Genomic DNA, 26,294 nt, shown 5'->3' on the forward strand with positions numbered 1-26,294 from the left:
CAGGCAAAAAAAGAAAAAAACTCCCCTCCTTTTCTCATCCACTGGCCACTTAAAAGGGGATTTAAATTATGGCCCAGGAGGCACATGACATACGGCATGCTGTCCTTTAACTGGCCCACTGAGAAATTATGTTATCAAGTATCCTGTAATATATGTTGAATTATTTTAGACACTGTATCTAAAATGTGTGGGGTTTATTAATTAATGTATTAGGTTGAATAAACAATATTAGTAAAATAGTAAATCTGCATTGTTTTAATTAAATAATTGATGTATTATAATTATATTGTTTATACTTTTTTTTTTTTAACAGCCTACAACAAGTACGATAATATGTCTATTTTAAAAATCAAACGTGAGTTCCCTTTCCGTGTTATTATGAAACTCACTGATGTTCTAGGCAGGACACGCCACAGTGTACATTGATTGACTGCTGCAAGCCACGTGGGCAGGCTCCGCAGGTGAAATGAGACAACCAATGTATCACATTTGTCTAAAATTACAAACAGCCAATTTGTTTGGGTTATGGTTTTGTTTGGGTTAGGGTTACAGGGTAGGCTGTGGTTAGTAAGATTCATATTAACGCCGCCCCTCTGGAATCAGATAGTGCCGTTCTCGCAGTAGGGCGCGTTGTACGTAGATGTAGCATCCAATTATATTGCAGCAACCCTGTGGCTATAGCCAATCATGTTGCATCGAGGCGTTTCCCGTTTAGAACATCAGTGGGATTTATAATGACGCTCGCTGCCCAGATGGTGACAGTGGAAGAGACCATTCGGCAACTCACAGTACACCCCTCTTATTTTAGTTCACTTGGTTTACCCCGCAGCGCTTCCTCCATTCCAGTCGACAGCTTGACCCGCTCCCCTCCGCTGACAGGCAGCTGTCACACGACCAACATGTTGTCCCGTTCCCGGTGTCTCTCCAGGAATATTGGTCGCTCCCTGTCTGCGATCCGCCAGGTAGGCCAAAAAGAATAAGTTCGACAGGAGGAGGCTTCTCTCGGTTGGAATCGCTATGGGCGGGCGTTGGATTCGCCTCTGTCATCTCTAGCATTAGCATTAGCATTAGCTCCGCAACTGTAGGCCACGGAACAGGCCGTAACATTGTAAGCCAAGGACAGTATGACACCTTGCCTTTTAACTATGTTGTGCTGTCCGTCATACACTTGTAAACATTTTTATGCACGAATGTTGTATGTATCGCCCTAAATGGTTTGCATTCTTGAAACTTCGCGTTATTATTGAAGTTAAACTTTGCATTAGTCGCTAGCTAAACAGTTGCATGCTATTGTCAGCTCACCTAACTTAAGTGTTATTTTGTTAGTGAAGTTAAACCTGCTTACTAACTTGATATGCGTGTTATATAATATTTCATTAGCACCCTCAATGTTCTGAAAGTAGAAGTGAATGTAATCAAAAAAGCCGGGTAGAACCGTATTGAGTACGTGTAATGAATTTAATTTTTTTTTAGCTGCTTAATTCTTATTTAGAAGTTTGCAGATCACACGGGTAAACCATATAGTGCTTCATTTTAGCATGCAAGGTTGATTGTGTCAGCGGGGGCATCGTGTAACGTTTAACCTTTGACCCAGGATGCTATTCCTGACGTTTGCTCCCATTGCCTTGCATGTAGTCTTCCAACTGTCAACACCAATCATTGCTGGAGCTTGTCACTTTCAATGATATAACAATATTGCATTTTTTACTTTGTCTTAATCCCTGTGCTCATCTTTGCATTTTCAGTAGGGGTGCACCGATCACAATTTTCCGGCCGATCCCCGACTTTTTAAAAAGTGACCTGCTGATCACGAGTAATTTTATAACAAGCAGCATACACCTTCAGTATTCCAATCTTGTTTTATTGTAATTAACACTGATCATATCTGTGAAATAATACTAACTGGTTGTCGTAACTGCACATGAAGTAGTTTTATCAAATCAAAAATAAAAAGCCTATTGGTCAGCTCAGCAGAAAAGGACAGTGGTTGACTTTTTCAGACCCCTGAGGAGGGAGATGAGATCTGTGGAAAAGGGATCGGCCGATCACCCAAAATTAAAACAATTCTGGGCCGATAAATTGGCTGGCCGATCTATCGGTGCACCCCTAATTTACAGTAAAGTTTAACGTAAAAAATTGCAACTTATTGACATACTGGCGAAAGGACTTGTGTTCACTATATGCTGTTGTTTTACCGTGTTTTTCTTTGCACAGGGAAATAATGTGCTGACTCGCAGAGGTGCTGCAGGTATGTGTCAAATTCACATTTTTGCTTCTTGGTAGTATTGCCCCTGTCAAGTTTTTAATGTGTTGCTGTTGTTTTCTCTGCAGCTATATCAACTAGCTACCCGTTCACTGCCAAGAACACTGTGTAAGAGCACACACACTGACTTTGAAAACCACACTGTTTAGAAAGGTGAAATGTGTCCTTAAAGCCCCTCTAATGAACTTTTCAGCCTTCAATTCATATCTTCACAATTCTGATGATGAAACGTTGATTTACAGCTAGAATAATGAAACCTTTGGATGGCGTGAAATCTGCCGCACACACAAAAAAAAAACTACAAACGTGCAGACTGCTTTACGGCATATATCCTTTCCTCAATCGTTCCAGACGGAAGTTGAGTCAAACATCTACGCGCGATTACTGTTATCATGCAGAAGCTACAAAACACCCAAAGAAATGAAGATTTTTGTCTGAGCTGACAATAATAATGATAAAAAGCCTACCTAAATGGGGATAGCACAGTATAGAATTTCACTCGCTGCCGTGAGGTGAAAGACAAGGGGGATTTCCAACCGACGCTGCCTTTGTGGGTAGCTTTCCATGCTCAAATCAAAAATAATTATGCTAATGTTAGCAATCGGAAAATTGCGTGGTAGCAATAAATAGCCATCAGCTTAATAGTTCGCCCTTCCACACTGACCCGACCAGCCACGCAACACTCAAAACATTGTGTGCTTTCTTGTTTACGAATGCTTGTGAATCCATCGTGGCAACAATACCGCTTTTGTCCAAAGGTGTCGCCATAATCAACAAAACAAATGCTCATTTGTGTTACTTTATAGCGTAGGTGTCGAACTCCGGTCCTCAAGGGCCGCGGTCCTGCAGGTTTTGGAGGTTTCCCTCTTCCAACACAATTTGATTCCAATCAGCAGAATCGTTATCAGGCTTATGCAGAGCTTGCTGATGAGCTGATCATATATTCCAAAACCTGCATGAGTTTGACACCTACGCTTTAAAGCATTTGAGCAAATGTTTGTATCCTGGTATTAGAATTGTAGTCATTTTATGCATGAATAACATGTGAATTTATAACTATTTAAAACATGTTTTAATATATATTTTTTCCTTCTAAAGAAAATCTGATCCACGCTCCAATGTCTTCCAAATCCAATACTTCAGGACCTCTGTTGCTTACAGTATGTCTCATTATATTATATTGTCACTGTGTATACATGTTGTGAGCGCATTTCTGTAGTCAATTGAAAAAGTGAAAAGCGTATAGATTAAATACATCTGGTGAAATAGATTCTAATTTTAGTTTTTTATAATTTAGATGATTGTATTTTACAAACGGATTTGCAGTTGGCACATATGACTCACAGTTCTGAGGTTATGGGTTCGAATTTAGGCTTCAGCCTTCCTGTGTAGAGTTTGTATGTTTCCCCTGTTGTTGAAAAGGGATGGAGGGATCGTACAAATCAGGGAAGTATTTTGTCTCTATTGAGTTGAAGTACTTTTTAATTGAACTACTGAAATTTTTAGTAGAAATTTTAAATGTAACAAAATTTTTAAAAAGTTGACTTTTTTTTTTTTTTTTTTTAGATGCACCTGCATACTCGTGTGTGTGTGTATATATACATACATACACATACATGACTGTAGTTTTAATCTTGTCTTTGGCTCAGGAGAGGAAGTCATCACCATTAAGACCCCCGCCTTTGCGGAGTCTGTTTCAGAGGGGGACGTGAGGTGGGAAAAAGGTAACTCCTTTTGTTCTTAGCCTCATTAGGTGCGTTTAATGTGGGCCGTGTAATGTCACCATTTTGATCGCGAAACCAACTTTTCTTCCTACAGCTGTGGGGGACACCGTTTCAGAGGATGAGGTGGTGTGTGAAATTGAGACTGATAAGGTAAAGACAGCTGGAAGCAAAGAAAATCATCCCCACAAATCCAGACCGTTGATTATCTTTATGACTGCTTAGTCAAACTTGCATCTTTGTCATCTTTTCTTGTAAATTGGCTTAAAATTGTGTTGATGACTTGGTAGTATGGGAATAGTTGCATGTTTTATAAATAAAGGTTTGAAACTACCTTCAAATTTGTTTGTTTTTCTTTTCCCCGTCCGCTTTTTTTCCCACTAGACATCCGTGCAGGTTCCTTCTCCTTCTTCCGGGGTGATCTTGGAGCTTTTGGTTCCTGATGGGGGCAAAGTCGAGGGAGGAACGCCTCTGTTCAAGCTTCAAAAAGGCCGTGTGTATTTCATACTTACAATACAATAGCGTTAATGTCATTTCTTAGGTGTTCGGCTTGATCGTTTTTTTTCCATGGCCTCTCGCACCTTTTAGCTGGAGCTCCAAAAGCCGAAGCCCCAAAAGCCGAGGCCCCGGCTGCAGCGGCCCCTTCACCGCCATCTGATCCTGCACCTCCCCCCTCAGCTGTTGGCCCCATCCCCACCACGATGCCCCCCGTGCCACCTGTGCCAGCACACGCTATGGACGCCAAACCAGGTTAGCCGGCCGAGTTCTGTGACAACCGCCTCACAACACCTCACGTCATCGATGAATCATTTTTGGGCTCTGTGGCCAATTTTTGTGTCTTTCCGTAGTGTCGGCCATCAAGCCCACCGTAACGGCAGCCCCCGTGGATGGAGGAGCGAAAGCAGCCCGCACAGAAAGCAGGGTAAACCGCTAAATGAAACGGACAGGGTGAGAATTTTGATGGTTATTGTTTGCAAAAACATCAAATTCTGTCTCTGGATTTAGGTTAAGATAAATCGCATGAGACTGCGAATTGCCCAAAGGCTGAAGGAAGCCCAAAACACCTGCGCAATGTTGACTACCTTTAATGAGATTGACATGAGGTAAGAAGCTTCAATTGTTCAAGTCACATTTATCCTTTACGTCAGGATGGAGGGGGGGGGGTGTTTGCAATAATTTTACTCTTCTCGTTCCCCCAAAACTGATTAAGATATTATCAGTATTATCATTATTATTATTAATAATATTGTTTAAGAAAATGTATGAATGAATAAAAAGGTTAAATAAAAGAAGATGAACTATTTTAGATATTTTACGTTCTGCAAATTTTTACGGCAGTGTGTTTTTACTTCAATGTCTGACCTGGCCCGTCTGACAGTTTTCATTGTGGATGGGCGAGTACCAAAACCAGGTATCGATTGGTTATCGGCCTTATTTCAAGGTATTCGGGCTGCCATCTTGTGGCTATTTTACAATCAGGAACTAGAAATGAGAAGAATAGAAAATTGCCATTGTTTTAATACAATATTCAAGAAAAATTCTTCTTTTTTTCCTGGAGAAAAATTCTATATTCAGAATCGTATGTCTTTTTTTTTAAATTATCCTACTGTTTTTTAATTGGGAATTTCATGTATCAAAAGTACTTGTGGTATCAGTAATTGGTATCGGTGACAAGTCAAGAGTTAAGTACTTGTACTGGTATCGGTTTAAAAAAAAAAACAAAAAAAATGAATGTGGCCCTTCATTATTATTCATCAGCACTTCAACTAGCAAGTTTCATCCGTCTTTCTAGGTGTTGGACTCCTGTGCGTTTGCAAGTGCAATTGATACTAACACAAATGGTTATAGATTGGAATCTGCCCAATAGAAAAAGCTTTTTGAAACCGGATCTCCGTCTGAAACACCGGAATGTAAATATTTGGCCATAAATCCATCCAAAACAAAGATAAGAAATGTTAAAACGGGCTTTATTAATTTAAAAGGAAATGTTATTGTCTGCACTCGCCCCCGTGCTCAAGAGGACACTTTGAGGATTTCTTTCCTCGGCAAATGCGCGGTGTCAGCTTTCGGCCGTTGGAGCTTTTCCGTGTCTCCTAATTGGATTGACATTGACGGTCTGGAGGAAGACTTCCCAGGCTCGGCCTCATCTGGAGCCGAAGGAGGCGGTCGGGGGCGCGTGGCGGCAGCGTCTACGGGGGCCCGCAGAGACCCGCGCCCTGAGTGCAAGGGCAGCCTCCACTGATAGGGGCTTTTATGTCAGCCCAATAAGATTTACACACTCTGGAAAGTGAAGATTTTTATCGCTTCTTCTCTCCTTTCTCACAGAGTCAGTGTCTTGGGAGGGGCTAATTGTGTTAGCAGAGAAACCCTAGAGCTTCGTAGACAGGAAAACAAACAATTAAAAAGAAAGATAAAAGTGGAAAATGAGCAAAGGTAAAATGATTAGCAGGTCAGTCGCAATAGCGTTCCGAAGGGCCATTATCTTGTTTTAAAGCTGATAAAAAAAATATATATATATATATATATAAATGTTTTTAACTTTTTGCACCTTGTAACAAATGGTAACTGGCAATAAATAGTCCGTCATTTCCAAATCTATTCAACATTAGGTGTCTCTACAGTCACTTGTCTGTGCTTTATAAGATATATGAAATGACACATAACATTGACAAATGACATATCATTTGAAGGAAAGACCTATACATCCCAATATACATAAAAATTATTGGCGATTTTTCTATTCTTGTTTCTAGTTTTGGTCAATTCCGTCACGAGTACCAATACCTTAAAATAAAGCCTGGTATCGGTCCTCTGCAAGATGGGTAACACAACTCGTTCACTAATATACTTTGAAATGAAATGTCATTGGTATACAGGTGCATCTCAGTATATTTGAATTACTTGCAAAGTTTTTTAAATTTATTTATTAATTTCAATGGTTCATTTTATAAAGTCAAATTCATATTAAGCAGATTCATAAAAAAAAAAAATAATTTTCACAAGATGAGTTTGTACATTTGTAAATTAAACATAATATTTAGGTTTTTTTTTTTTCTTGTGAAGCTCAATTATAATTTCTTGAAATTATATCGTGAATTTTGGATTGTTTTCGTTAACTAAGCAATAATCATCCCCCCAAAATTTTTAATGTATATAATCCAGTGTGCTGTGAATCTGAGTTTCACTTTGAATTGAACACGTATTGCTGCTGTGAAACCTCATATGTCAGAATTTGGTGAATTTGGTGAATTTGGGGGGGGGGGGGGTGGGTTGTCTCAAATCTTCTTTTGGCCAATCCACATATGTGGATGTAATTTTTACAAATTATTGACCAATCTAAAGTGTTGAAAATGACTGAAAATAAAAGCACTCAGGTGCTTGAACGTGTCCCAGTGAAAGATGTATGAACCGTGTAAATACGACAGTTTTGCTTCATTCGCGACTTTTCCTTGCATTCCCCCTCGTAGCAACATCTCTGAGATGAGAAAGACGTACAAAGACGCCTTCCTGAAGAAGCACAACATCAAGCTGGGCTTCATGTCCGCGTTTGTGAAGGCGTCCGCCTACGCGCTGACTGACCAACCCGCTGTCAATGCAGGTATCGGCTTCACCACACAAGATGCCTGGCATCACGCTTGGGTTTGATTTGACTCCGTGCAAGCTGCACGGTGGCCTCAAGTTAGTTTTTCAGCGTCGACCTCAAAAACCACCACTGACTTCCAGCAAATGCATTTGCTGCACTTTTCCATTTGCTGACCTACTTAGAGCGACCACAGTTGGAACAGTGGTGGTCTGCATTGGGGTTTAAAAAAAAAAAAATATATATATATATATATAAAATTGTAATAATCTAAGACAGTCTTGTCCTTTATGCATACATGTAAAATTGCACTGTGCCTGACCATATTTTTTTCCATGTTCCATTTGTTTTCTCAGTCATTGATGACACAACCAAAGAGATCGTGTACAGGGATTACGTAGACATCAGCGTGGCTGTGGCCACCCCAAAGGTAAGCCGAGTGCGTCTTTCATACTTATTGGAAAGTGTTCAACTTGACCAAAATGTTGCTTGTGACTTTGCCGTCAGGGTCTGGTTGTCCCCGTAATCAGGAATGTTGAGGGAATGAATTTCACCGACATTGAGAAAACCATCAATATGTTGGGCGAAAAGGTTTGTGTTGTTCTAAAAATGTCTTACCTGACAGACAAGAATGTGCGGCTCATTTGAAGTGACGGAATATTTGTCTATAGGCCCGCAATAACGAGCTGGCCGTGGAAGACATGGACGGAGGAACCTTCACCATCAGCAACGGCGGCGTGTTCGGCTCTTTGTTCGGCACGCCCATCATCAACCCGCCTCAGTCTGCCATCTTGGGCATGCATGGCATATTTGACAGGCCTGTGGCAGTGGCTGGCAAGGTTTGTGTTTTTCATTTGGGATTTCAGCATCTCGTTGTACAAAAAAAGAATGTTTGTCTTCATTCGCGCTGTCTAATTAAACAAAGGGACTTTTATTTTGAATAGTGAGTTCTGCAGTACCATAAAGCACCACAGGGTGGCGCCCTATTCCACCTTAATATGAAATTTCACACTCATTGCTTTTGTATTTATAAAAGGGTTAACAAACAAATAGACTTAGGGTTGAGTGGATTTTTTTTTTAAATTGAATCAGTTCAACACACAATCTGCAAATGAACCTGGTCATGCATATTTAATGTATTCTTTTTGACTGCTGTGACTGCACAGGTGGAGATCCGTCCCATGATGTACGTGGCCCTGACGTACGATCATCGCCTCGTCGACGGAAGAGAGGCCGTCACCTTCCTGCGCAAGATCAAGTCTGTGGTGGAGGACCCCAGGGTGCTGCTCCTCGACATGTGAGCCCCCCCCCCCTCCCACCGTTATCTCCAGGCCCGACCGACTGAACCGCCCCACGCGACCAGTGGCTATACCCACCCTATGGACATTACCCACAATACGGATTTATTTTGTAAACAGTTGGGTTGTGCAATATAAGGCTGGCAAGTGATATAAGGGTTTGGTACCGTCTGAGGATTTCCCGGGTTCTGGTCTTTAGATCAAATAGTATATTCAATCTTGTATGTCCGCCATATGTCGTTTTCTACATGAAATTATGCTCAAGTAATTATGGGATGGCAAAGTTAGCTTGCACGTGCTGGGTGGGAGAATAATAGTGCATTCAGACCAAGGAACACAATGTTATGTCCAAAGTAATGAACTCTAATTGAAAAATTGATGCCATTTCACAATAATGTGGAACATTCTGATGCTCTGATAGAATATTTAAGAAAAATGTTTTAATAAAAATCGACAGTACAGGATTTGGTGTTTGTTTGTTTTTTTACTCGTCTCAAGTGGGCAATAGTGAGGGGGAGAAAAACATTCAATGGAAAGTTGTTTAATTCATGACAAAAGTAAATGAATCTGTTGGATATTGATGCGGTGAACATTTCGGAATATTTAGTGCTGCATTGCGGTCTGCTTTGATATGTTCAGCTTTGGTATCAGGACAAATATATGAAGTGTTAAATTGATAACTCTACCAAAAGTTTATTTCATACAGTTTTTTCGATTTCAGAAGACCTTAGATTGTGAGTTGTTAGATTCTCAATATCAGGAATCCTTTAGGTATTTGGTTTATGTAACTTTTCTGTCTGCTGAGAAATCCAGAGACTCCCATAACGTGTGACAGAATTCTGTTGAATATCAAATGCCTTTTCATTTTCTCCACAGCATAAGTAAGTATATGACAGTTGGTCTAAAAGATTGTCAGACGTTAACCAATTTCATGCATGATAATAGTTAAAAAAAAGGTAATGATATAAAGTCTAATGTTCTAGTGCTGTATGTTGAAGTGAAATTATAAGTACACGCTTTGATGGGACTTTATATGGTCATCACTTCTCTTATCAGTCACGTTTTCTTTGGGAAGCACACAACGCCGGATAGCACACGGTTTCGGGCGCTCTTTCGTCACTTCCAGTGCATCACAGAGGCCAATTAGCATTTGTATTTGCACCCAACTAGCAGCTCAGCGCCTTCCAGGAGACGCTACTGAAGAAGGGGTGACACTTGATGTCGCTCACACCTCCACCGCCGCAACCCAGACGATAGCCAGCGTCAAACTGAAGTAACTGCGGAAGCAGAAAAAAAATACGTCGATTCGTCCAGTAATTCACAAAGTAGTGTGACAAGGGAAATACTGGAAGTACATACCTCAGTGAGCAGAGATGCAGCTGCGGTGCTCAGGTGGTCGGGGATGAGCAGTTGAGTGTGCGAGTTGATTCCTGTCGGGTGGAGCTGCCATAGCGGCTGGAGGCACAGAGAGCAATAATATGCATATTACCAAAGATGATGACTCATCAAATCTTTTTTTGTATTGTATGTCACTTACCATTCCTGTGAGAAGTTCAAATAGAAGAGCCCCCAAACTCCACCAATCACAAGCTTCCGTGACTCTGGACACGCCACCAATCTCTGGTGACAAAAAATAATGAGTACATCTATTTTACACACGTGGGCAAAATTGTTCAAACCCCTCTGTTCATGAAAGGAAAATAAATAAATAAATAAATACAAAAAAAAATAATAAAATATAAAAACAAAAATAAACAGATGAAAATCAGACATTGCTTTTGAATAGTGGTTCAAAATAATTATTTTTAAAAAACGAACTCATGACCTGGACAAAAATGAAGGTAATCTTGGCCCATGAAGTCCACTTTGAGCTTAAACGGCGACGGATGGTGCGATCTAACGCTGATGCACCTTGACCTTGATGGAGGTCATTCTGGGCTCTTCTGTTACCATTTTTGTTATCCGGGTCTTCAATTTAGTGACTACTTCATCTTTTAAATTTGGGTGACTGATTACAAGTTTGAAGACACCTGTGATGCTGATTAGAGGACACGCCTCGCTTGAACATGTCAATATGGTCAAACTATTTTCAGTCTTTACCATCACTTTTGTCCATGCGGGTCTGTTTGAATAGTTTATTTTAAAACAATAATAATAATTCTGTTGACCCACAACTCAAAAGCAACCTGTCTTATTAATTTTGTTAAATTTATTTTTTATTGTTAGTACAAATTATTTTGTCCACATTTGTCTATAAGACCAGAGGTTGAGCGCTACCTGGTGCACAGTACATCTGTTCCATGGCATCACAATTAATTTCCGACTGAACCTCACTCCATTGTCCAAAAAATGTCAAGCACACCTTTCCTGTAACAAAATACAATAAATAAGCAATATATTTTTAATCAAATGCAATATATTATTTTAATCAAATGATATGTCCTGCATGCATTCCTTGAATTGCTTCGTTAAGCTGCATTAGATAAGCAAAGTGAGACGAATGAAGAAGATCTGTCGGCAAAGGTGGGCAAGTTACAAAATTTGTCAGAAAACCTTCATTAGTGATGGACTAACAAACTGACGATTACAGTTTGGAAAAATAACGGCTCAATGACAACATTTTGCAAAATGTCCCCCTCTGCTGATGACACTCACCATTGCTGGTTAGCAGAACATTCCTGGGGTTGAGGTCACGACATAAGATGCCCTGCTGATGAAGACTCTCCAGGGCCAGCAGGATCTGGGCCCCCCACACACGCGCCTCCGTTTCAGGGAGCCCCCAGCAGGTCTGACGGCTTGACCTCTCTGAGGATTTTGGCGGTAAACGAGGTATGTGGCACCATCCGTCCACCTCAATGATCTGGTCATCTCCGTGGCCCTCCATCTTCGCCGGTGAGCCCTCAGTCCTCTTTTGGGGTCCGAGCAGGCGAGGGGAGTACCAGCTGGCAAAGGATCCTTCCGTGGGCGAGGCGGCATTTCCTGGACTGAGCAACTCACAGGCTTCTTCCACGCCGTCTCTCACATCCACTGAACTTGTTTCCCTGGCAGAGAAAGGCCAGGTGCTCCCCGGGGTGGTCCGCGCATCCCTGTGGTCCGAGAACACGGCTCGGTCCGTGCTCCTGAGGACCACCACTCCGTTTCGTTCCTCCGAGCTGCCGGCCTGCTTCACGTCCAAGTTTGCAATCTCGTCACTTAAAATGGATCCCTGGTGAAAGCCGGGCCCGTCCCAAGACGCTCTTCCGTGGATTTGCGTTTGGCAATGGAGAGGAAGATGTAAAATGGCCGGAGAGGAACTTAAAATATGACTTTGAGTGTTTGGAGAATCCGCTTTTAGACACAAGTTCTGCTTTGAATGAGGCGTCAAGTTCAAGTCGGTGTCAGTGACTGCATAGGGGTTTCTTTGGTCTCCTCTCAGTGCTGGATCTGCAGCCTTCCAAGCTACTTCAAAGTCAGAACTGCACTCTATGAGTCCAGTTCCAGCTTTGCTGTCACTGAGTTCCGACATGACGTCCAGAGCTTGACTGACACGAGCGCAAGACAGAGGAAGGGCGGGCTTGTCCTGAGTTTGAGAGGAGTGCAAGCACAAAGTGGCAGCTGGCGGATGGATGCGAGCGCTGACCTTCGACCTGGCCGCTCCGGAAAGCAAAGTCGCACGGTCCAGTTTGCTGTAGAACGATGCGGCCGAACGGGAGTTCTGCAGGCAACCCGTCTCCTCGATGTAGGAGTGGGTCCCGCAGCTGTCCAGGCGCCGCTGGGTCTCGTCCCAAGACCTGGGCTCGTCGCCATCCGGGCTCTCGTCACTCAGCTTGTGAGGACCGCTTTCCATGCTGACGCTGTGCTGGTAGTCTGTGCTGATTGTGGGTGAGGTGTAGCTGCTCTTCATCTTGATGTTGTGCTGGCCAGGTGTGATGCATTCTGGGTGTTCCTTGGCTCTCTCTTTCCTCAGCTTGTTAAGTTTGGAGAAGAGCCTCCCACCTTGGGGGAAAAAAAGACACAGGACTTGAAGTTTCTTTGTTAATCAATTTCATCTATTCACAGATTTAAAAAATAATAATTCTAACCAAACACTGTGTCCTAAAAAACTTGGTAACAATAAGTAAACTTACAAGTACGTTGCCATTGTTGTTTATGTAGCAATGCATTCTGGGTAGTGACATAACATAGTTGCATGCTGTTATTTTTAGCCCCCACAAAAAAAAAAGCAGTCGCAGGCTCGCATAATTTTTTTCTCCCACATGTGATGATTGCTTTGCTCGCCAGGGGGCGGCAAACATCTCACGTCATCATCCTACAATGCATTGCGCAAGTGAAAACATGGCGGCCCCCGAGTATGAAATTATGTTGTAAACTAAACAAGATTTTTTTATTATTATTACAAGAAAATAAACATATTTCTAACTAATTACAAGAAAATATATATTTCTAATTATGTGTTTTAATTGTACACATCAGTGGTTCTATTTACTCACCTTTGACGTGTTCAAGATGGAGGTAAACTGTGTCCTCGCTGACGTAATACCTCAGCAGCTTCACCATGTACGGAACTCCTTGAGGGATGATGGTCGGCTGCTCCCTGCTTTCCCAGCTGGACTTCATCAGACTCTGCAAAAAGCAAATGCAAGATGTCAGCTTCTCTGGACTTACTGTTGTTGGCTTAAAAAACAGTGTTGGGAAGTCCTTGGTTAACTGCCATTGACTTTAAAAAAATTCATTTGAACTATATCTATTAATTAACATTTTTTCCCCCCATTTTTGTTAACAAGAGTATGAAAACCTAGAATTGTTTTTGTACATTTAGAACAGATATAAAATTTGTGATTAATCGTGAGTTAACTCATGTGATTAATTACGATTACAATTTTTTATTTTAATAATCTTTTCTTTTGAACCAAAATTTTTTTTTTTTAAAAATTAGGGGCGCCAGGTGATTACAATTTTGAATCGTAATTAATCGCATGACTTCACTATGACTCACAAATTTTATATCTGTTCTAATACAGTAAAAAAAAAAAACTAGGTTTTCATACACTTGTTAACAAAAGTAGGAAAAAATGTTAAACTAATAGAAATAGTTCAAATTAATTTTTGACGTCTATAGCCGTCAATGGCAGTGAATGAGTTAATATCCTTGAGTATTTATTTTTCTGGAGAAAAAAAAATATTTTACTGCCAGTTTTACTTCCTGTTGCCTCCATTCAACTTTTACAGATTACAATGACTTGAATGAATAAAGAATCGACATCTCAAGAATGGAAATAAGGAAAGGTTTAAACATCCCTGGTAACCGAAGAAGTAAAGGAACTGCTAATGATCTAAAGCATACCGCATTATGTGACAAACATGAGCCCCACAAATAAGCAGCAAATGCGAGTGGATGCAACCTGGCTCAGAAATAAACACCCACCTTAACAACGAACGTCTCTTTATTAACCATGCTTTGGACAACTAGAACCTGCGCAAAGAAACAAACACGTATAAATAGCAATAATAGAGGAATTTAAAAGTTAAGCGTCCTTTTCATTTACCTTATCACTAACTCCCACCACCTTACACATCTCCAGATCCTCCACAGGAGAACTCAAGTGTCTTACCGGACGAAATCTCAGACTGCTGTAGCCCTGGTGGTACAAAGAAATACTGCAGTTAACCTCTGCCCATCACAGGGCTGTGTCAATACTGACATTATTTGCCACATTTAAGATCAATAATGCTAAATTATAAACTATTATCATTCATAAGACTTAAGCTGAGTATGGAGGAGACACTACTACTCTACTTTTGAAACAACCATCTTATTGCCATGGTTATTTTTTAGATTAGGCCTCTTTTGCACATAATTAAATCGGTTAGTATCCTATCAAGTGATGTGTACCAAAGAGGCCGAATCCAATATGACCATGACAGTATGCTTTCAAAGTAGTTTCCCTTTACTCGCTGACTTCTCGAGCTCATAGGTGTGACCTTCTCTCTTGCTCTAGTTTTCCTTATCTATCGCTATCTACCGGTAGTTGAATCCGGTTAATATTGTGAAGTCACACATCGTTACATGAGCTAGGCTAAGTCGACCACACTATGTGGATGTGGCTATGATAGTATAAAAACAGGAATCATTCTGGATAGAGTAGACCTTCTTCCGCATGTGGCAGAAAAGGCTCCACTCAATCTTTTTGCCATCCATTGAAGAGTTCAAATGACAATATCCAATCTTTTGCTAGTCATAACGATAAACAGGCCAGTGGAAGTTACCTCCGAATTTTTCAGTCATACCCCTAAATGAGAGTTCCCTTTGGTGAGGTTGTCTTGCAGGTGCGTGATGAAGATTTCCTCGGCTCTCTTCAAATACTGGGTTGTCTTCCTCTTCACAGCCTCCCGACGCTCCTTGTTCGGGTCCACTGAAAGACAAACTTTCTCAGACTTAAATCTATCATAGGTGAATGGAAGAAAACAACAAGGCGTGTCCTAAATGTGGGTGGTTGCGCAGTGGAAATTTGGATTTCTAACTTCCTGTTTTTATTCTGGTCTATATGTTCCTGTCACATTTTCCTCTGCGCAAATACCAATTTTTAGGTATCACCATATTTTTGTATGCCTTTGATCTCCCAACCAATTAGCTGATAAAATATGAACATGATCATGGAATATTAACACTGCAGAATATTACATGATAAACTTACATTGGACCCCATTCAGTAGTAAGTCCACCCCATTCTTATAATAACTGAAAGCTGCCTCATAGTCCTCGTTAACCTCGCTGTCCAAAGCCATTCGAATCTGCTTAGCTGCCTCCACCAAGTAATCACGCTTTGCCATCCTGGTCTTGTTTTGGTGCCTGTCAAGGTCCAGTCGGGCCTGAACACAGTTTAAGAAGTATTTGAGTTATTTTAGTGCCATAAATATAGAACAGGAAGTAAATGTTGAGTCTTTTAACTCATTCACTGCCATTGACGGCTATAGACGTCAAAAAATAAATAAATCCCCTTTTGTCAACAAGAGTATGAAAACCTAGGGTTTTTTTTATTATTGCACATTTACAACAGATATAAAATTTGTGATTAATCATGAGTTAACTATTGAAATCATGCAGTTAATTACCAACAAAAACTTAAAGAAAAGAAAAAAGAAACGATTATTAAAAATTAGGGACGTCAGGCGATTACATTTTTTAATCGTAATTAATCACATGACTTTACTAGTTAACTCACTATTAATCACAAATTTTATCCATCCATCCATCCATTTTCTTAACCGCTTGTCCTCACAAGGGTCGCGGGGGGTGCTGGAGCCTATCCCAGCTGGCTTCGGGCAGTAGGCGGGGTACACCCTGAACTGGTTGCCAGCCAATCGCAGCACAGATTTTATATCTGTTCTAAATGTACAATAAAAAGAATTCTAGGTTTTCATGCTCTTGTTAACAAAAGTGGAAAAAATGTTAAACTAGTAGAAATAGTCCTAATAAATGTTTGACGTCTGTAGCCGTCAATGGCAGTGAATGAGTTAAAAGTGAGCATAATCATATTTCAAACTGAAATGTTATTGTTTTCGTGGAGGCCCACCTTTGCTTCCTGGTCTCATGAAAAGCAGGACACATCTCTGCTAGGTGTCACTGGGCTCGGTGTGATTCTCCCCCCAGTGATCTCCAGGTTTTGGCCTCTGTGACAGAGCATGATGGGCTGCAAAAGTGGAAAGAAAGAGTTAACCGCCATTTGTGGCAGACAGGAAGTGAATCAAAAAAGTTGGGCCTGCTATTTTATACATATACATATATATATGTACAGTATATATAGAGAGAGAGAGAGAACCACAATGTCAGTATTTTGCACTTTACAGCATATTGATACATTCAACCCTGCTTTTTATCTTAACTCATTCACTGCCATTGACAGCTATAGACGTCAAAAATTAATTTGAACTATTTCTATTAGTTAATTTTTTCCATTTTTGTTAACAAGAGTACGAAAACCTAGATTTTTTTGGTACATTTAGAACAGATATAAAATTTGTGATTAATCGTGAGTTAACTCGTGAAGTCATGCGAATAATTACGATTACAAATTGTAATCGCCTGATTTCTTTGTTCTTTCTTTTTTTTTAATAATCTTTTCTTTTTTTTTTAAAGAAAAGATTATTAAAAATTAGGGGCGTCAGGCGAGTACTATTTTTAATCGTAATTAATCGCATGACTTCACGAGTTAACTCCTGATTAATCACTAATTTGTATATCTGTTCTAATACAATATAAAAAAACTGTAGGTTTTCATACTCTTGTTAACAAAAGTGGGAACAAATGTTAAATTAATAGTAATAGTTAAAATATTTTTGGGACGTCTATAGCCGTCAATGGCAGTGAATGAGTTAAGAAAAACAAATAGTTCCTATAAAATCATAAATATATAAATAAAATCATGAATATATTAGCGCAATATCAAAACTGGCAATCAACTGCATAATCGTGCTAACATACAATCATTTTTCTCTTAAATCTGCCAAGCACAAGCCTCACATCCTCATAGCAGGAAGCGACATCATCATCATCATCATCAAGAGGAGATTTCTCATCCATCAGCACTCAACGTTCGTAGCCAGCATTCCTTAACATTCCACCCTGACAATAAATACAACAAACATCACATAAAAAAAGCCATGCGAATGCACAGATAAACACAGCGTACCTTAAGTGATGAGGCCGACCGTGTGCCTTAGCAGCATCAGCATCAGCCAGCACACAACACACTCTTCCGAGCAGCAGCGGAGGAGGAGAAACCGCAAGCCTGGCCTCCGATTGGCTGAACGTGATGTCACGTTTGGTACCATTTCCCACACGTCGCTCTCTTCCCCCACTCGCATCACGCCAGATGCAGTCTGATTTAAAGAGACAGTGTCGTTTCCTTGCGTGCATTAAATGAGGGCTTTGCTATTTTGCACTTCCAATCTAAATTGCATAATCCAGAGTGTGAATCGCAAAACGGTTAATCTCCTTTATATATGCACCACTCACGATGAATGGAAGGCTCGTATTCGGATTCCATAGTGACGGGTGCTTAGTACCAGATGGAACTAGACTGCCCAGGGGAGGGCAGGATTACAGAGGGGCAGGCATAACCTTGTACGACTCACACAGAGGCGAGGAGGGGAACACAAGGAGGATGCAGCAGCCTGTTCCCAAAAGAAAAAAGGAGGGGTCGGCTCTGTGGACCTAAAAGCTCAGTATTGATTCGATTTCGATGACCTCATCATTTTTCAAGTATTGTTTTTGTCTATGTGGGCATCGTAGTGGCTTGCAGATTGGGAGTTTGAATCTGGGCTTTCCTGTGGATAGTTTGCATTTTTCCTCCAACATTCCAACATGCATGCGTTGTTAAAAAAAAAAAAAAAGATCTTCACAATAATATGTTCAATCCACCTCCACTAGACTAAACACTGCATTCTGATTAATATTGCATATGTGGAATATGAATTAAGCAGCAAAATGCACCTGTTTTTATCCATCTCGTGTGTGTGTGTGTGGGGGGGGGGGGGGGGGCATTTTGCCACTTGCTGTCGACTGAAAATGACATCACACGTCAGCTCTGCTTGTGATCGTCACATGACCAATGGCAAATGGAAAGATGAGGTTACAGTACATTTGTCGTAAACAAATACGTTTCAGAATGGTGTGCTACGGCACCCTGGTTGAGAAAGTATTGGTTACTAATAGAACAAAAAAACACTCACTTTTTTCATACCAGTTTTTTAATTATTTTATTTTACTACCCAGGAGTTTCCATGTTTAAGGAGTTTGTTCAAATTCTGATAACAGATATTGTCTAGGTATGAATATAATACTACTGTAGTTTTCATTTATTTTCTGTCATATTGTGACCTTTTTGTGATCATATAATGTGAATATATCAAATGAATTTTACGTGTTGTCAACATAACATTCTTTATTGATAATTCATTTGTATCATGTTTTGTGTATTGAAATGGTCTTAAATGTAAATGAGTTGGTACAATAAAAGTACAACAAAAGAAACAAAATTAAGTGAGATTGAGATCCGTTTGCTATTAATGTTAGTGATACATGAACATGATGTTTTTGATAATTATTTGAAATCAATTAAGTATTTTTTTTTTTTTACAATGATGAGAAATATTATCTGGTATAAAGAAATTCATAGAAAAACAATAATTTTAATTAATGTTGTGGCCATTGAGTGCAGACAAAGGTGAAATTTCAACAATGATGTTAACATTGTAAAAATGTTATGCAAACAACAATCCCAACTACCTTAGCGCTATGATGACAATTTAGCAAGTGGCTAACTTGAAATGCAGTCACGTGGCTAATGTTAGCTGGTATTTATAGAAAAAAACAACAACAACAACAGTAATACAAAATATTTTCCGGTTCCACGTAAATAAAAGTCACACTCACACGTCGCAGGTAACATAAAATTGTGTCGATTATTATAAATTTGCTTACTAACAGAGTCCGTATTTGTAAAGTTTAGTCAACTTGGTTCCACTCCTTGAGCTCTTTGACTAGTGATTGATTGGGTCACCTTTCAATAAGAAGCATAAGCAATGTGGTATAAAAAAAAATCTGAACTGCCAGATGATGACATCAAGTGGGAATTCTCTAGGATAAAACAAAGTACAGCTGAAGCAGGATACGTGAGGTTACAGTTGTTTTATTACTCCCGTGGCTGCAGTAAATACAAAGCACCACTAGAGGTCAATACATCCCTTTGTACACAGTTTGTATACCGTAAGGGTATTTGACGTAGATTTTGCATTTAATTCATTTATTTAGTCTTCGGATGTAGTTTTAATGTAGTTTTAATGTGTCTTAATGTACAGTTGCTGCTTAACTCATATTCCACATACGCAATATTAATCGGAATACTTTGTTTAGACTAATATGTGGCTGCACAAAACATATTAATGTCAAGAAAATTGTTTGGGTTGGCTCCCCCTAGAATTCTCCACTTTTCTAAATGTTGCTTTTTACTTATATTTATTCCCCAGCTCTGGAATACTCTCCCCGCTGACCTCCGTAACATAGACTCATGAACATATATCAAATTCCTTCTCAAGACTCATCTGTTTAGACAAGTCTACTCACACTGCATTGTCTTTTCTTATTTTCATATTTTATTTTATTTTTTGTTGTTCTTAACATTGTATTTGTATGTTTTTAACTTTGAGTGTCCAGAAAGGTGCCTATAAATAAAATGTATAATAAAAATAATAATAATAATAATAATACATTTAAATAAAAATAATAATAATAAAAATAAATTAATAATAATAATAATTATAATACTTATTTATTTATTTGTTTATTTATTTATTTTCTTGGAGGGCTAGGTATTGTTCGTTCGGTAATTTTACCGATTTGACATGTCATCATCATTGCTCACTTATAAGTTAACTTATCAATAATAAAAATAATAATAATAATAATAATAAATAAATAAAAAATAATAATTATTATAATACTTATTATTATCCCTGGATTGGCTGACAGACTCATAAGCAAAATCACAAGCAGAAATAATAATAATTATTATTATTATTATTATTATTTCTGCTTGAATTATGAGTCTGTTGGCCAAGGTTGGAAAATGTGTGAATTTTATATCATGAAACCTCTGACTGTGGATCGTATGATAAACAATGACTTCTTGGATAATACGCTGTAGCTCCGCCCATGGGTTATGACATGTTTTAAAATGCTGATCCTTAATTATTTGAGCTTAGTCTGAGGAGGTTCATTGATTGATTGACTTGGCAATACCTTTTTATAACTCATTCATTTTCACCGCAATCAACCTTTCCCAAGTTAGTGAAAGCAAGACGCCAAACAGGGAAGCTACTCTCACAAGGGCTTCGTTTTATTACAACAGAACATATATATACAGGAGACAACGGACAAATCCAAGAAGAATGAGGTTGGTTGTGTATTTAGAAACATTTCCTGTGGACAATGGAGGGGCCTGCCTCATCATATTCCTGCTTGCTGATCCACATCTGCTGGAAGGTGGACAGGGAAGCCAGGATGGAGCCACCGATCCAGACGGAGTATTTCCTCTCAGGTGGGGCGATGATCTATGATAGGGAAAAACATGACGTTTAGTGTTAGCGTTGCAGAATAAAGTGAAAATAAAGCCATTATATTACATAACTTTTTTTTCTTTTTTTTTTACCTTAATCTTCATGGTGCTTGGGGCCAGAGCTGTAATCTCCTTCTGCATACGGTCAGCAATACCAGGGTACATGGTGGTACCACCGGACAGCACATTGTTGGCATACAGGTCCTTACGGATGTCAATGTCACATTTCATGATGCTGTTGTAGGCGGTCTCATGGATACCAGCGGACTCCATACCTGAGAGATGACAAGCACAACATATTAGTTACTCTATTAACTCATTCACTGCCATTGACGGTTATAGGCGTCAAATATTCATTTTAACTATTTCTATGAGTTTAATTTTTTTTCTATTTTTTTGTTAACAAGAGTATGAAAACCTAGATTTTTTTTATTGTACATTTAGAACCGATATAAAATTTGTGTTTAATCGTGAGTTAACTCGTGAAGTCATGCAATTAATTACGATCACGAGCATCAGGCGATTACGGAAATCCCCCATAGGAATGAATGGGTCGAAATCCCCCCATAGGAATGAATGGCGGGCGACCAGGGGTCAAAATTCCCCATAGGAATGAATGGCGGGCAACCAGGGGCCTGACACTCTTAATTTTTAATAATATTTTCTTTTCTTTTTTTTAATCGCATTAGGCGATTAAAATTTCTTATTGTAATTAATCGTATGACTTCAATAGTTAACTCACGATTAATCATACATTTTATATCTGTTCTAAATTTACAAAAAAAAAATTCTTCTAGGTTTTCATACTCTTGTTAACAAAACTGGAAAAAAAATGTTAAATTAATAGAAATAGTTCAAATAAGAACGGACAAAAAAAGAGAATAAAAAACAAAATGACAGGAACTCACCAATGAAAGAGGGCTGGAACAGGGTCTCGGGGCAACGGAAACGCTCGTTACCGATGGTGATGACTTGACCGTCGGGCAGCTCGTAGCTCTTTTCCAAGGAGGAGGACGAGGCGGCGGTGGCCATCTCATTCTCAAAGTCGAGAGCCACGTAGCACAACTTCTCCTTGATGTCACGCACGATCTCACGCTCAGCTACGCCACGCAGTGTTCAAGTTAGGGAACTGCACCTATGCGTCGTTAAACCAATCAACGCGCGATTTGTGACTTACCAGTTGTGACGAAGGAGTAACCGCGCTCAGTCAGGATCTTCATCAGGTAGTCAGTGAGGTCACGACCGGCCAGATCCAAACGCATGATAGCATGCGGCAGAGCATATCCCTCGTAGATGGGGACGTTGTGGGTCACGCCATCGCCGGAGTCCAGCACAATACCTTTGACAAGCAAAAAAAAGATGTCACATTTGATTAACTGCCAAATAAAAGTCTGCTTTGCATCAGAAATGATTTAATAGTGCTGATATCAAGACGCACACAGCTTGTTGGAGTCGGACTAACACCTCTTATTTACAGTCAAGGAGGAATGCCGACACACATTTGACACCCGAAGTGTTTACGTTTCTGGCGTGTGGCACCATTTTTAGTACTGGACTTGTCTCATTTGACTGCACCGAATAAAAGGATAACGTAAAGTACTGGAACTTTCTCATTGTACTAACCGGTGGTACGGCCGGAGGCGTACAGGGACAGAACCGCCTGGATGGCCACATACATGGCGGGGACATTGAAGGTCTCAAACATGATCTGCAAAACAAAGGCGGCAGAATTTTAAAGGGTCCCTCACTACTTCGCGGTTTACTTATTGCGGATCCACTCTTAACGCAAATTTTTATTTGGGTCTATTTATGCTGCTCTTTCTTGCATTCAACAATGTATTACATTTTTAAACAAAATATAGAATATTTGGTTTATTAAGAAACGTGAATGGTACACGTTTAAGTCATTCACTGCCATTGACAGCTATAAACGTCAAAAATTCATTTGAGCTATTTCTGTTAGTTTAACATTTTCCCCCCACTTTTGTTAACAAGAGTATGAAAACCTAGAATCTTTTTTATTGTACATTTAGAACAGATATAAAATTTGTGATTAATTGTGACTTAACTAGTGAAGTAATGCGATAAATTGCAACAAAAAAATTATAATCACCTGACACACCTAATTTTTAATAATCTTTTCTTTAAAAAAAAAAAAGATTTACAAAATAAAAGATTATCTTTTAAGATAATCTTTTATTTATTTATTTTTTAAATATATTTTTACTGTACATTTAGAACAGATATAAAATTTGTCAGTCATGCGATTAATTACAATTTGAATTTTTAATCTTGTGACGAGATGATTATTAAAAATTAGGGGCGTCAGGCGATCACATTTTTTTAATCGTAATTAATTGCATGACTTCACTAGTTAACTCACAATTAATCACATTTTTTAAAATCTGTTCTAAATATACAATAAAAAAAATCTAGATTTTCATACCCTTGTTAACAAAGGTAGAAAAAAATATGTTAAACTAATAGAAATAGTTCAAATGATTTTTTGACGTTTATTGCCGTCAATGGCAGTGAATGAGTTAAAAAAATTGTGATATTTTTCTTCTTATAATTCTTAGCAAATCAGTGTCCAATCACTGGTAAGTTTTTTTTTTTTTTAAATAAACCGCCAATGCATGTGTCTGGTGAGTTTCAATCACCGAATGGCTTTACTACCTGTGTCATCTTTTCCCTGTTGGCCTTGGGGTTCAGAGGGGCCTCAGTGAGCAGGGTGGGGTGCTCCTCAGGGGCCACACGCAGCTCATTGTAGAAGGTGTGGTGCCAGATCTGATTGACAAAAAGACAACAGCTGCTCTCAGGACTGAAACAACAACAACCTTGTCCTCCGAGTTTTGTTAAAAATAGCTTTGCAAATTGTGGTCAGCTGTGAACTGTCCGGAATCTGGAAGGTCAGCTGCCATGAATGCTGTTAATGAGCATCAATGTCAATACACACCTTCTCCATATCATCCCAGTTGGTGATGATGCCGTGCTCGATGGGGTACTTGAGGGTAAGGATACCTCTCTTGCTCTGAGCCTCATCACCTACGTAGCTGTCCTTCTGACCCATACCCACCATCACACCCTGCGGACGAAAACAATGTCCATCTTATTTTGATACACAATTAAAAAAAAAAAAAAAAAAGGGTAGTCAAGCTGGTAACGTCAAGCAAACCTGGTGGCGGGGCCTTCCAACAATGGAAGGGAAGACAGCACGGGGAGCGTCATCTCCGGCAAATCCAGCCTTGACCAAGCCAGAGCCGTTGTCGCACACAAGGGCGGTAGTCTCGTCGTCGTCACACATGATTAGGCTTCACTGGGGTGGTCTGACGTGTTTGGAGAAGAAACAGACACTCAATGGACGTATGGCATGAAAGGACTTTATAATAGCCTCCCAGCGATATCCAAAACTTTGAGTGTGACTGACACTCTTTTTTATATTTAGGGTACTAATTAGACATGTCCTTGTATTTTCCAGTCTTTTGATCTGGACCTTGTTGTAAAGCAGGTGTGGGTAAAGTATGACCCTCTCCGTTCTTCGGTCTAACCTGCCAAGAGTCCTGTAATAATATTGCATAATGCATTTATTTAGCTAATTTTTCCTTTATCTGGTTGACTTATGAACCCTTCAGTTTTGTTGTGGCTCATTAAAAAAAAAATACAGTTTTTTCTTTTCTACTTCCACGATAGGTGTTTTGTATATTAAATATGTTGGCATACATTACAAAAGCATACCATTTTATTTTTTTTGCCTGTTCTGATTTTCTTGGGATTTTAAAGAAAGTCAACTGTCAAACTTGTTTTAATTCAGGGGCCTTTATCACCCAAATTTGATCTCAAGTGGGCCGGACCAGTATGTCCATGGCCTAAAAAGTAAAAACAGGTCAAATTATTATTATTATTATTATTATTATTAATGTATTTTATTTTGCAAATAATTACATGTACATTCTGAAAATATTCACATTTATTATTATTTAATTGTAAAGTAATCTAAAATTTCTCAACAAAAATTAGTGATTTTTTGGGGGGTGGGGGGCATCAAACAGCCTACTGAAAAACAGCCATATTTCCAAATGTTATTTAAATGGTTGTAAGTGTGCCCTCCAGTGGACTAAATTAGCAACAACAGTTAATTTTATTGAAAAAAAAAATACAGTTTGTGTTCTGTCCTCAAGGGTCACATTGGACCTCCTGACAGGCCAGTTGTGGCCCACGGGCCATATGTTTGACACCACTGATATAGACTTAATCAAGACAGCAACTTAAGAATGGTTAATTAAAGTTTAAATACAAATACAATAAAAATGACAATTAAATGTTTTTACTACTAAACATTTTCTAGTATCAGTACAATTCTTCAATCTCATGCCTGCATGGCCTCGCCCTTCATCTTGTCAGTTTTGAATTCCAAATGTGACCCATGAGCCCACCACTGTTGCAGAATGACTGATACCATATCTCCACAATTGTTCCTAGAAGCTGCTGAGGTAGCACCAAAATGGGTCATAATAGAGAGAGCGAGAGCGAGAGAGAGAGAGAGAGAACGTGTGGTCTATTTTAGGCCCGCCCCCCCTCACAGTAGCTAACAGGGAAACACAAGTGACACTTATCCTCTCTTGCTATTTCAGATCTGCCGCCATCCAGCTGTTGCCATAACTTTGACACTTTTGTTTTCATGCATCACCCCAGCTGCCAATTAACACTGTTTATAGGTTGGCAAACTCTTTAACAGGGCACCTTGTAATTAAGACATACAAAATATGATCTCAACTCCAGAGTGCATCATGAGGAAATTTTTGTTAATTTTACTATAGCAATCAATTGTTTTTCCGATATCTAAAAACCAAGCATTCTCTTTAGTGATAAAAATGTTCAATGAGTGAACTTCAACACAATAGCCAGACTTCTGTATTGAAAATCTCGATGAGGCATACTCACCAAAGGTGTACTTGTAAACGCCGGATGCTTCCACTGGGACAAGGACCGGTGCAGGGACGAGCCCCTTAAATAAGACGCCGGCTCACTCTGGGGCCGGGAGGGGGGGCGTGTCTAAAAGTTCACACAAGTCCAAATAAGTGCCGCTAGAAAAGAAATCTACAAGCCAGACTGAAGAGAGTGTTTGGCAAATAGGGATATGACTGCTTCACAACAAAATGAAGATCACGGATAGAGCTTGTGCGACAGTTATGAGAAATGCGAGGAGAAAAGATAAGATAAGATACAACTCGATCTCTATCTGATATTTAAATGTACGAATAAAAGAGTTTGAAAACAGATTTATTTATGAAAATTACATCCCATGAAATGAAGAGAGAAGATCCGTGCTTGATGTTA

At 39.4% G+C, this 26,294-nt stretch overlaps 3 protein-coding genes across 5 annotated transcripts; 1 reads left to right on the forward strand and 2 right to left on the reverse strand.

The window, feature by feature from the left end:
- Positions 1-757: 757 nt before the first annotated feature.
- On the forward strand, positions 758-9,326 carry dlst (dihydrolipoamide S-succinyltransferase). The gene is made up of 15 exons (XM_077556865.1): positions 758-962; positions 2,215-2,248; positions 2,332-2,371; positions 3,362-3,423; positions 3,913-3,987; positions 4,082-4,137; positions 4,369-4,477; positions 4,573-4,734; positions 4,833-4,906; positions 4,990-5,087; positions 7,452-7,582; positions 7,921-7,994; positions 8,072-8,155; positions 8,236-8,403; positions 8,731-9,326. Exons 1-15 carry the CDS (start codon positions 900-902, stop codon positions 8,863-8,865), a joined length of 1,365 nt encoding a protein of 454 aa, XP_077412991.1. The 5' UTR covers positions 758-899; the 3' UTR covers positions 8,866-9,326.
- rps6kl1 (ribosomal protein S6 kinase-like 1) lies at positions 9,264-17,679 on the reverse strand. 3 transcript variants are annotated; one of them, XM_077556833.1, is made up of 12 exons: positions 17,532-17,679; positions 16,416-16,532; positions 15,537-15,711; positions 15,130-15,254; positions 14,388-14,480; positions 14,267-14,314; positions 13,332-13,464; positions 11,518-12,837; positions 11,140-11,229; positions 10,400-10,482; positions 10,222-10,317; positions 9,264-10,139 (listed from the first exon to the last, which is right to left on the reverse strand). In XM_077556833.1, the coding sequence occupies exons 3-12, from the start codon at positions 15,670-15,672 to the stop codon at positions 10,029-10,031; spliced, it is 2,235 nt and encodes a 744-aa protein (XP_077412959.1). In that variant the 5' UTR covers positions 15,673-15,711; positions 16,416-16,532; positions 17,532-17,679; the 3' UTR covers positions 9,264-10,028. The 3 variants fall into 3 exon arrangements, with proteins under 3 accessions (XP_077412959.1, XP_077412969.1, XP_077412977.1); XM_077556843.1 differs by lacking the exon at positions 17,532-17,679 and adding an exon at positions 17,363-17,478; XM_077556851.1 differs by lacking the exon at positions 9,264-10,139 and having other exon boundaries at positions 10,216-10,317; positions 10,400-10,480.
- A 3,038-nt stretch (positions 17,680-20,717) lies between these two features.
- LOC144043348 (actin, alpha cardiac muscle) lies at positions 20,718-26,009 on the reverse strand. The gene is made up of 9 exons (XM_077556890.1): positions 25,899-26,009; positions 24,133-24,283; positions 23,914-24,042; positions 23,634-23,744; positions 22,581-22,665; positions 22,135-22,296; positions 21,866-22,057; positions 21,051-21,232; positions 20,718-20,952 (listed from the first exon to the last, which is right to left on the reverse strand). Exons 2-9 carry the CDS (start codon positions 24,259-24,261, stop codon positions 20,809-20,811), a joined length of 1,134 nt encoding a protein of 377 aa, XP_077413016.1. The 5' UTR covers positions 24,262-24,283; positions 25,899-26,009; the 3' UTR covers positions 20,718-20,808.
- Positions 26,010-26,294: the final 285 nt, after the last annotated feature.

Source organism: Vanacampus margaritifer, chromosome 1, assembly GCF_051991255.1.
Source record: "Vanacampus margaritifer isolate UIUO_Vmar chromosome 1, RoL_Vmar_1.0, whole genome shotgun sequence".
NCBI classification, from domain to species: domain Eukaryota; kingdom Metazoa; phylum Chordata; class Actinopteri; order Syngnathiformes; family Syngnathidae; genus Vanacampus; species Vanacampus margaritifer.